The sequence below is a fragment of the Python bivittatus genome, unplaced genomic scaffold, assembly GCF_059951505.1.
Source record: "Python bivittatus isolate LINGU-HERP-01145 unplaced genomic scaffold, Pbiv_v1 ctg000430_np1212, whole genome shotgun sequence".
In the NCBI taxonomy this organism is placed as follows: domain Eukaryota; kingdom Metazoa; phylum Chordata; class Lepidosauria; order Squamata; family Pythonidae; genus Python; species Python bivittatus.
In genome coordinates, this window is record NW_028277071.1 from 3250812 (window position 1) to 3263006 (window position 12195).

The following is a 12195-nucleotide window of genomic DNA, read 5'->3' on the forward strand; positions in this document are numbered from 1 at the left end:
GGAATTAAGAGAAAAGTTGTAAAAAGACGCAGGGAGTCTTTCATCAGTTTTCCCTCAGGAGATTTACTTCAAAAACTTGTTTTTTGGACTAGAATAAGATTTTTCTGCAGATTTTTCTTTTCTAAAAATGTAATATTTTCCTGCACTGAGTATTTGGGATCAAGTTTAAATAGCACAAACAGAAATATGCCGTTGTTCCTGTGTCTTTAAAAGAAAATGTATCCACTTCTCAGTCAATGGATGAGCTTGTCTTTTTTATGTAGTACATACGTTGTTTTTTTATTATTTCGGGAAAAAAGTATTGTTTTTGAACAAATTTTAGCAGATTGAAAGCAGATCAGCAGAATAAAGTTTGAATTAGAGTATGAAGCTTACTAAAAAAAAACTGGAGTTCAGTTTAGTTTCTTATCAGTTGTTCCTTTTTGTTCAAATCAGGCCTTAGAACAATAATGTAGCATTTGGGGAAAAAGATACAGCCCAGTAATCCAGCTGCAGAAGCCAAAATGGAGAAGATCTCCACAGCAATCATGTACTTCCCTTTGGTGCTCAGATAGGTGGGAACAAATGATATCCAGACACTACAAAAGACCAACATGCTGAAGGTGATAAATTTGGCTTCATTGAAGCTGTCAGGTAAATTCCTAGCATGAAAGGCCACCATGAAGCTGATAGTGGTCAAGAACCCCATAAAACTAAGTACAATATAAAACATTGTGGTTGAACCTTCATTACACTGCAGGACAATTTCTTCAACCATTGAATGCATATCTGAATCTGGGAATGGGGGAGAAATTGCCAACCACACCATACAGATTACGAGTTGCATCAGGGAGCAAGAAAAGACAATAGTGTTGGCCAGCCTTTTCCCGACCCATTTCCTCATTGGGGAGCCTGGCTTGATGGCCATGAAAGCAAGAACAACAATGGTTGTTTTCCCCAAAATACAAGAAACTGCTACAGAAAAGATGATGCCAAAAGCAGTTTGTCGCGTGAGACATTTCACTTGGTCAGGTTGCCCAATGAAGAGCAAAGTGCAAAGGAAGGAGAGGAGAAGAGCAATGAGAAGAATGTAGGTGAGGTTCCTGTTGTTGGCTTTGACAATGGGAGTCTCCTGGTCTTTAATGAAGATCCCTAGCACCACAGTTGAGATGAAAGAAAAGAAGAAAGCAATAGTTGTAAGGCTGATTCCCAGAGATTCTTTATAAGACAAAAATACGATGCGTTTTGGAATGCAAAGATTGTGAGCTTTGTTTGGGTACTGATCTTCTGGACATGGGAGGCAGTCATCTGCATCTGAAAAAGAATTCATTGCGGTCAGATTTTTAAATGTCAGAAAAATGGGAGGAAAATACCTAATATGACTTTCTAAGCTAAGTCTTTTGTATTTGTAGTGATTTTAACATGATAGAGGCTGGATGCCCATTTTCTGGTCAAGGAGACTTAACATATCTAAATCTAATCAACCTTTTTTATTGGGATCTTTTATATCTGATAGCTATCCTGAATAAAGCAAAAGGAAGTTATGATTGGTTTTATGTGGAAAATGGCTATGGTCCTCTATGATACTGCAAAGTTCTGGGACTGCAAAGAAAGGCCCAAGGATTCCTGTCTTATAAAGAAGAGGAAGATAATTAAGGCACATCTACCATTAAGGCAGGGATCTTTCGAGTTTTCTGTATTGCTCCCCATTCTGCTCCCTATTTTCAGAAACCACACAGCACCACTTAAATTTAGCCAGAATCTTTCTTTAAATCTTGAATACACTTCCAATTTTGAACCTCTCTCTGGGAAAGAAATCTTACGAACTTTACATTCAATGCTTTATTACTTTGATTGTTGGTTTATTAGTTTTCCATATTAAGGAAACAATCCTTCATGATTACTTCTAATGATTACCAGAGAGTTTACTTCCCTTACAGTAAACATTTAACATGAACAGTATTGATAACTACTAATGCTTAAATTTCTGTATGTTTCCAAGAATACACTATCAAGTAATTTTACTTGAGTATGGTTAACTAACTGAGATCTTCCCTTTAGCATTTCTTAAAATTTCCCTTCTGAACTGGAATCCTCCAAAATAAAAGGAGGTTCATCCCATCTAGCCCTGCAATCTCTTTCCTTTTATAGAAACTGTAAAAAGGATTTATTTTTATGCCCTGGTTTATCTTTCTCTAAGTGAAAAGTTGACTTGATGATTTGTGAAAAGACTCCTAGGTCATCTACATCTCTCGAGAATTATGGACAAATTGTTTATATTAAAAATGCAATTTAAAAGATAGGGCTGTGGGGTTGCATGAAATACATAGCAATGAAATCTGTCCTTTAGATCTCTTACCTGTCTTGTTTGAAATCTTCCCTTCTGGACACTGAAGGCAATCATAACAGCAAAATGGCTTTCCTTCTATTTTTATTTTGCTAGAACCTGATAAGCAATGACTATTGCAAGCAGAAAAGGGCTGTGCCTATTTAACATTAAGAAGGAAAATTCAGAAATTATTCTTTAACATTCAGAAATTCTTCCGTCTGAAGAATTTGGATATCAGTGGTTTTGTTAAGCATATCAAACATTTGCACCATGTATGACGTGTATGATTGTTTTCTACTGGACATATCACTTGTTTAAGTTGCTCTGGCAATTGATTATTCATTTGACATGTTTTGAAATTAAAATTACCTTACCTTACCTTACCTTACCTTACCTTACCTTAAAATCGGCATTCTTTTGGAACCTTGAATGATTCTGGATATTGTTGCAAATATGATTTTGAGCAAATATTTATGAAATTCTAGATTAACAAAGCATAACCAAACAGGCCAGAAAGAGTCCATATCATGGGAAGCAAACAACTTTAGTCATCTTAGAAACAAAGAGTAGGATATGGGAAATGCAACCCTCTTCCAAAGATCACAATGTTGAGCATATGTTTATAAATTAAATAAATAAGCAGGCTGGATACTGGGCTGGCCACATTGTAGGAGGCATACAACCTTACAGTAAATCGCCATGTGACAGAAAAGGGTAGTATATGGGAAGTGCAGCCCTACTGATTATTTTTAAGACTTGTGTTATTCACATAATCAAGCATGATGTCCATCACCACAATTTGTAGAAGTACAAACAGAATTGTCCAAAAGGAATGGCTTTAGCCAGTTTGTTTCCCAGTTAAGACTCTATGTAAAATGAAATGGTATCCCAGTGTCTGCAAGGATCTTACATACCATCTACTGAAAAGGATGTTTAATTCCTTCTTTGGAAGAATGGCTAACTGAATTGTGGAGGTACACTTCAATGACCAGAAGAGCTTAGTATTTAAAAACATTGAAGTTAATTCTAACCGGAAATCATTCTTGGCCTATAATTTTATAACTGGATTTGTATCGCATCCAAAAATTAGGATCTTTTATGTATGGAGCCTACCTTTGAATTTTATTGATATGTTATGGATAAATGTTATGGATTAATTTCATGTATTGTATTTATAGCATTACTTGGTGATTTATGCTGTGTTAATCAGGTATTTTCAATTTAAAGCTTCAAACAAATTTTCAGTTGTTTTTTTAAATGACCAGTTTTACAATAACATGATTAATAACATATTGGAAAATAGTAGTTTTTTATGATATTTTAGATTTTTTCCCTCTCTGTATCATTATTATTATCATTATTTTGTTATTTTACTTCTCTTACACATTTTCTCTCTACTTTTCTTTATATTCTTTTCTAATACGTTTTAACAAAAATAAATATGCTATCTTGGTTACTCATCCACTTATCACATCTTAGTTAAACATTTCTAATGTGTTTGGAAACTAGCTTTCTCTGAAGATCATGGTAATTTCATCTGGTGCAAAATCTGGGTCTGCTGAGTGAGTAAAATTAGGGTCCTGAAAGATGGACCTACCCCTCCCATTCTGGAAATGTCTCACCCTTGAGGCACATGAAGTTTCAAATCTCTCTATACTGAAACATGCTATGAAAATTAAGTCATTTCAGGTCACTCTTTCAAAATGATTTACCTTTTCAATTTTAACACGAATCACTTGGAGAGTATTATGTGTTCAAGGACAGAACTCTTGTAGAAAGATGTCTGAATATTGAATCACTATTTGAGTAACATGGAAATGATTCCATCTATTTTGAGTTTAGTGCAGAACATACCTGGTTGAACATGGTGGGCCAAATAATGTTCTCTGCAGAAATGGAGAGCAGATTGTTTGGGGGAACAAATGGATCAACCTTTCCAACTTTGACTCGATAGAAAGATTGGTTGGGAAAAGTGACCCAGTTGAATACATCAAAGCCAGTTGCTATTTCCCCATTTTGATTGAAGAAAATCTTTTCCCCAGCACTGTTGTTAAATGAAACAGTTCTCAAATATTTATGAAGCTAAACCAAAGTAAATGAAAATAAGTGATGAGAATATATAACAATTATAGATATATTGTAGAACAATGATTTTTCAGAAGGGATGGCTAAAGAGCCTTTTAGAAGTCCCATGTCTGTTAATGTTAACGAGTAGTAAAGTTCTACATCAAAAAGGCAAAATCCTCATCTACAACAATTTCATCTACCTGAGTTGTAGCAGTTAGCTCAAAGTAGTGGTGGTGCAAATAAAAACCCAACATGAGACCCTGGTCACTAGCCTTTCTTCCAAAGGTCTAGTGCAGTGCAAATGTTAGTTTTGCAGAGGCACCCCAACCTCCTCTTACTCCTTTTCACTAACCATCTTTTTTCCGCTTTTCTGCATGCATCACTACCTCATTTTCATTGCCACCTCTTATCAAATTCCTCCCCAACCCGAATAGTAATAAAAAATTAAATGTATATGCTACCCAACTCCCAGTGACTCTGGGCAGTACAATTGCCACATTGGCACTTCTCACTTTTTTCTTTTTTTCTTTTTTTCTTTTTTTTTCTTTTGCCCTTAGGATTCCAAAATAATGCTTCCTCCATCATTTTCTTAGGTTCTGCACAACATACTGAACTACAATACACTTCCTTAAATGTACAGAGGAAAAAAAAACCCTCTCTTGCTTGTCTACCGTATGACTCAGACCCTATTGGATATACAGTAGCTAGCAAGTATCTGGTTGCATTAGTCGCTCCTGCTTAATGTGGTCAAGGTATTCATCTCAATCTTACCTGCCACACATACTGATTCAACATCTTAAGTTCTGAGCCATTTCTTCTTGCCTTGAGTTTGTTTTTGGATGAAAGCATGGCCTGCAAGGCATGTGCCACAGCATGGACTGCATTGTAGACACTGTAGCTCTGACCAGTCATAACGGTCTCAAAAACAGACTTAGGAAGGGTCTCTAGTTCCTCCTCACCTGTGCATTCATTCTCAGCATCCTCCTCTAACATGGCATTGGAGAAAGAACATTCAAATGCACTTTCCCAAAACACTCTGATCAAACTGTCTTCCTCTCCAGAAGTAACTTTTCTCATCTGAAGAAATCTCTTGAAGCCCAATACGTCCTTTGAGGAAACTTGAAAAGACAGAGAACCATGCATGAAATCCATACTCCGATATCTTTGAAAAGGGAGTGATGAGAACTCCATCTGGGCTGGTATTATCCAAATTTTGTCTTTTCTCTTCACTGTTGTGTCCTCAAATTCTGATATATAGGGTAACATTCTCAATACAACTGTTTCCTCGTTTTCACAATAGATGATCACAACACTGGCATTACTTGTCATAATTATGTCGTAAACTTTGATATAATGTATAAGCAGATCATCTATTTCATTGGAAACAGGTTCCTTTGGCAATTCTTCCACAAAATCAAAACAAATACCTTTCTGAGAAAATGTGGCAAGCCTATTCTGCAGAAACCTGTCTCGTTTCTCAGCACTTTGGACAATCACCCCAATCCATATCCATTGGAAATGCAGCAACAATTGGATCATCCCCTTAATTTGAAGATCTTCATTTGGAAATGCCCGGTGCAAGAAAACAGCCTGTGTGCTGTCATCTAACACTGGAGCAGAGCCATATGGCAGCTAAGAAAAATAATTTAAATATAAGGTTAAAACAGCATTTGTGTTTAAGAGAAAAGACTTCTGCAAAATCAACTGCTATATTGTGATATTGTTCAAAGCACCAAGAAAACAAAAGCTTGATTTCTTTTTGCATTCTGAAAGACCATATGAAAAGAATGCCATTTTCCTAAATGTTTTTGAGAATGTCTGTGTTATAAAACTATTGATTGACTGAGCATGTGTCATTAAGTCATTGACTCTTAGTATCCACACAGATAGATTTTCTCCATGACAATCTGTCCCTAATTTGGTCTTTCAGGTCTTCCAACAGTTATAAAATTATAAGCCTATAAATCTGTGGGAATTGTAGAGAATATGTGTAGTGCATTCAATGATCCCTGTATCAAGACTGGTTTATGAAGCGTTTGAACCAATGTTTCTTAATGGTCTGATTTTCACCAGGAGTTTGTACTATATTGCCCCCAAAGCTTTGAACTAATTCCTATCAATTACTGTCATTTTCAGAATTGGTAAAACAGTTTTAAAATTTACTTATTTCCTCTCTCTCTCTCTCTCTCTCTCTCTCTTCCTCTTCCTCTTCACCTAAGAAAATAACAAAATAGGAAGTTTCAAACAAATTTTTTCTATCCAACTGTAAAAAGTTCTGCAGAACCAACTTCCATAGTGTGATAATTGTCTGAAACGCAACAGAGCTCCAGATTTTTGTTTGCACACTGAAACAGAATACTAAAAGGAGCATTTTCCCCTAAAGTTCTAACAATGTGAATATCTTATAGGGGTATTAGCATGTTAAACACTAGGGAAATTGTAGAGGATATATGTGGTGCACTAAATGATATTTATACCAAGATGTTGTTATTAAACATTCATTTCACTAGGAGTGATTCTACAGATCACTTAGTTTTGAACTAAGTCCTAAGAATATATATTAATATGTAGTGAAATGATTCCATTATAGCATATATTTTAATTGCCATTATTGTTTTCTTTTTCCAGATGTTTACTTTGTAACTGATCCTATTTATCTTTAGAAATAAATTTAAATTATCTTCTATTGTTATGTATAAATGTTTCAATGAAATAAAATTATTGATAATCAGCAGTTGAGCAATTTATCTTGGAATGTACCAAATTATATACCGAAAGCAATGCTGGTTCTCATTTGGAAGTCTGTGAATCTACACCTTTGATAGTTGTCTGAATGGATAAATACTGTATAGTCTTTTTCAAAATCAAAACTAATATGGAATGGGATTTAGTACAGAAAGACCCCATTTTTACATCAGTGGCCATTAAAATGAACAAAAAGATATTGTTAAGCTATCTATACATAGACTGAGCCATCAGAATGTAGGGAAAAAATAAAAAACATCCAAGGTATCTTACAGAGTTGTCTATTTCTGTATTATTATTTTTAATTTACCATTTTCTATGTCCAGACAACAAATCTTCTTTAATGTGCCAATGTTTTAAGAAAACAACCTACCTGTGGGATCTTGTAAATGCTCAGAATATTTGACATGAACTGACAAATGTAAACATTAGGTCCTCCAAGAACAGCTATCAAACCATCCTTGTGATCACACTTGTAGTTTGGGATGAATCTTCCCTTTGAGGAAAGAAGCTCCAAGGAAGCGAGATAGATCCATCTTGCCAAGAAATAGCTATTAGAGTCATGAATGCCCAGAGTAATATTAGGCAAGATCCTGAGATTTTCATTGATTTCTTTGATAGCAAATTCTAAGGCCAGCATATGCTGAAAATTTTGCATGTGAATCCTGAAAGGAGAGTTGGAAGCTGTATTACAATATACCATTCTGTAGTATAACTTTGCTCCATTCTAATTTACATGTCCTAATCTATGTAGAGAGGGGCGGGGGGAGAATATTTATTTTGGTCAGTGACCAGATAAAACAGAATATATGTAAACTAAATAGAACAAAGAGAGAAGAGAAAACAAACTATCCACATAGCCAAAAGAGAATTGAAACAGGTATGAGAATGTCAGTCATGTGCAGTTGTCAGTTGTATGTCCACATTCACAGCAGCTATACAGAACTTTGCTACATTATGGGTGGTAGCACTTATCTTATAAGAGAAAGTTGACATGGAATTCCTCAGGATAATTTTTTGCACGTAGCAAGAGAGGGAAGATGAGACTTCTTCGGATATAATTCTAAAAGTAGGAGTGCGGCAGCACAACTGAACTAATCTAATTTCATACTTGATTCTGTTGCCCTAGCATAGGAAATTCTTGTAGAATGAACGACTGAGATTCTTAATGACCAAGTACAATTTCCTAGGCTTACTCATATTTTCATTCAATGTAGAAAGATGTTATGCTGTTTCTTTGGATGATTTGTTTTATTTGTGTGTGTGTGTGTATGTGTATGTTTCTTTTAATTTTGTGAAGCTGTCCAGAGTGATTTTTAGTGCTGAGTAGTCTAGACATTCCATAAATCCACAAATAACATTTTATTTCTATTAAAAAAAATTGAACCTAATATACTTGAAGTTTCCACATCTTTTATAGAAATGAATTTTAATGCAAGAATTCTGGACTAATTGATGGAAAAGTATTTTTGGAAAAGGGTACTGGGTTAAAGAAGTCTATTCCTTTTCTCATATATTACATTCTGCCTTCAGTACTGCTGCGGTAGTGAAATGATCACAGGAATTACAAAATTTATTGAACCTGCATGTAATTTTACTTTCCACCCTGATCTTCTCCACCATATTTTTTTTCCTACTTTTCTTCTATCAATACTTTTAATTTATCCTTCAAACATTCCAGTTCAGGAGAAAGATACCATCACCATTTTATCCTTGTTACTACCACCAATACAACATATTCTTTTCACTCTGATTTATCAAATAATTCTGAAGGGAGGTTCAGTTAAAATTGCATTGTGCATAAAAAAAAAGTTCAACATACCAATATATGAATCTATAAAGAAAGATATACAGCTAGTTCCTTTAGAACTAGCTAGCACTTTGACAGCCTTTTAAAAGTTATGGTTTGTTCAAAGGAATGGGGTGCCAATAGATACATGGATATGTTAAAAAAGAAGAAGAAGAGTGAAATGGGTGATGGGAGCTGTGGATATAAGTTAGTAAGATTTTCTTTATCTAATAATAATGTAGCAGATCAAGGATAAGTTTCAGATACCTGGAGACAAAGATAACATGTCAAGTAATTAAAACAAAATGTGATTAAAAAAAAATACTGTTAATAACAATGGAATCATGCTAGAATGAGGAAACATCTGATGAGGAAGAAAAATTTCACAGGAACTGTTTATAACTAAAATGATTATATCAGTAAACATACAAAAATTATAATCACAAAAACATTAATATAGATTAAAGAGGTAAGTTCTTTTCAATCCATGATTCCCTTGCTCCCTTCCCAAATATTTCCATTAAATATATCTGCCAGAAATATTTTTTTTTCTTTTTGCTTCCTGTAAAAATATTTACATGAAATCATCAATTAGTTCATTAGACGGATTCCTTGTGAAGGTTATTGCATTAGAAATCATGTAAATCTGAGAAGTTATGCCACCAATAACCAGATCTTCTGAAAGATATTTCTTGTGACTAATAAGGAATGGGTCCCTCACAGTACATTTACCAAGAATAATATAGCATTTGGTATGAGGGAATAACATTAAAACATTGGCAAGGAATAAAATCATTGTGTACAACAACCCTTCCTTTGGTTGAAACATTTTGTGAAGAATAAGATTGAAAGAGTTTCATCCTGCACGGAGAAGAGATAATCTATTTTATAGTTTTAATTCATCTGTTTCTTGAATCTCCTTAGGGACTTGGAGATGATAGTAATGGAGAATTTGATAATGATAGGGCAAATCACCCCATGCTTGGGGAAACCTTTGGTATGCTGTGGCTGAGGAATATGTCATTTTTTTAAAAAAATCAGCTGTATCCAATTTTGTAATGGCATGATAGTTGAAGCCTGTAATTAAAGGCAAAATATTCAAGCCTGGAAAAAAAAATCAGAAAAGTAAAAAGTTCAGCTCCTGTTCTAATTTGCAAAGGTGACATCTCAAAAAGGAGAATGAAGAAATACTAGAATGGTCCAAATTTTCCAGTTGAGAAAATGTCTAATTACAAATGGAAATGTCTACCACCGTAGTAGTATATACCAAATTTGACAGAAGCTTATCTGTTTGTTTAATCAGTGATGTTGTGGAATCTAAATGCAGGACACAAATGCAGAATAATCAAGGCTTCATTGCAGTATTTATTGAGCAGTATGTACTGGAGGGGGACCCCACCAGAAGTTAGTGGGAGGCACTCCCCTGCAGGCAAAATGGATGCTCTGATATTTATACAGTTCTACAAGAAGGGGAAGGGAAAAAGAACATACATAGGTACATACTCATAAGATGATGCAGGCATACCTAAATAAGCAATAGTTCTCAAGTTACTCTCTGCCCCTCCATTATCTGTTATCTGCTAGTAAAACAATAGCATCACAGAAAAAAGAAATTAGTTCAAGGTGCCAGATGCCAGGAAGAAAGCATCCTCTCTCAGGGCAGATGCCTAGGTTGCTATGGGAATGTTTGTGATAAGGAGTTTACAACCAGCCTGGTTCACATCACCTTCAAGGATGCTTCCACATTCCTTTATGTTTCAATCTTATTAAGGTGATCCCATTCATCTGAGGCCTCTAAAAACTTGTCTTTTCCACCCAAAGATTCACCCAAAGATATATTTTTCTCACAATGCCATCAAAGAAGCACCACATGATGCAGATGTCACCAGGTTATGACCCTAACTAGATATGATGTGCATACCCCCTCCCCCCATGATGCTGGAGTCACAAGGTCATGACTCCTATCAGACATGGTGTGTTCAACCTAATCCCATCAAGAAAAGGGCGACAGCCCTAAACTGTGTAACCAGCTAACCTAAGCAAACCTAGCCATATGTCTCAATTCATATAATTAACAGAATCCTAGGTTGCACTGTATTTGGGAAGCAAATCCTCTTTGTCCATTGTGAAATAAGTCATAGCCTAATGATGCTTTTAATTTTGTGACGTTTTAAAATCAGCACCTTGAATGCAGGAAAAGGAAATCCTAAAATTCACCCACAGACTGCATTTGCCCCCTTTTCTAAAAAGGCTTTATTTCTACACAGTTTTAAAATCACTCCCTCAAATGCAAAAAAAAAAAAAAAAAAGAACTGTTTAAACCACAGTAGCCCCAGAGTGATTAACCTAACCCTAACCTCCCAACCCTAATCCTAATATGGATTCAAATAAGGCCTAAGTGAAGTGAAAGCCACAGACAGAGCTTTACCTTTTGTAAAAGTTAAAGAAACATCATTTGCAAATTTTAACCTGAAATACACATTCACAGACATGCACACACACACGTTTGAAAATTTAACTGATAACCCAAATATGCACATACATAAACATTTTGAGGCATGACCTTAATAAAATTTTATTCCACCCCCTCCAGCAAAGCCAGGAATATTTAACTGAGAACCAGATACTCACAGAGATGCAAGAATCAACCAAGCAGCAAGTATCCAACATTTATTTATTTATTTATTTATTTATTTATTTATTTATTTATTTATTTTTCAGATTTGTCACCGCCTATCTCACTACTATCGATATGTCTAGACATGTCAGAGCCCTGATTCTGGGCATGTGCAGTTGTGTCAGCTAGCAAAAAGATCTTTCAGCATAATGAAGTATGAAAAGGTTCTAAGGAGCATTTATTATACACCTGGTTGTGTAGGGAGTTATTGAGGTGTGAATTCCCTTTTTCAGGAGGGAAGAAAGCATAAAAACCTGTCCATGAAGCAAGTCAAGACATGGCTTTCAGGACAAGATGCTTATACCCTTCATAAACCTGCAAGAATTAATTTTCCTAGAAATAAACACTGCGGTCTGGCTTAGATCAGCAATGGCAGGCTGTTCTCATAGATGTGTCCAAATTTTCTAAGGAAAACCATGGGAAAAACGTTCATCTTAACAGTTATCAATGTGCTATTGAAATATGCCTGGAGATATTTTAGAGCTAGAAATACCCGTCAATACATGGACATTTTGCTTGTTGTTCTTCAGGGGTACAGGGGTACTTTCCATTGTAGCATCTGGGTTGTCCCTAATATTGTAAATTTGTCTAACAAAATGGAGGTGTGGG

General features: G+C 35.2%; 1 protein-coding gene across 1 annotated transcript; it reads right to left on the bottom strand.

Moving 5' to 3' along the window:
• Positions 1 to 397: 397 nt before the first annotated feature.
• On the bottom strand, positions 398 to 9705 carry LOC103066325 (vomeronasal type-2 receptor 26-like). Its single transcript, XM_088143992.1, has 6 exons — positions 9488 to 9705; positions 7494 to 7671; positions 5147 to 6007; positions 4163 to 4390; positions 2339 to 2465; positions 398 to 1293 (listed from the first exon to the last, which is right to left on the bottom strand). The coding sequence occupies exons 1-6, from the start codon at positions 9703 to 9705 to the stop codon at positions 398 to 400; spliced, it is 2508 nt and encodes an 835-aa protein (XP_088000118.1).
• Between the last annotated feature and the right edge of the window lie 2490 nt (positions 9706 to 12195).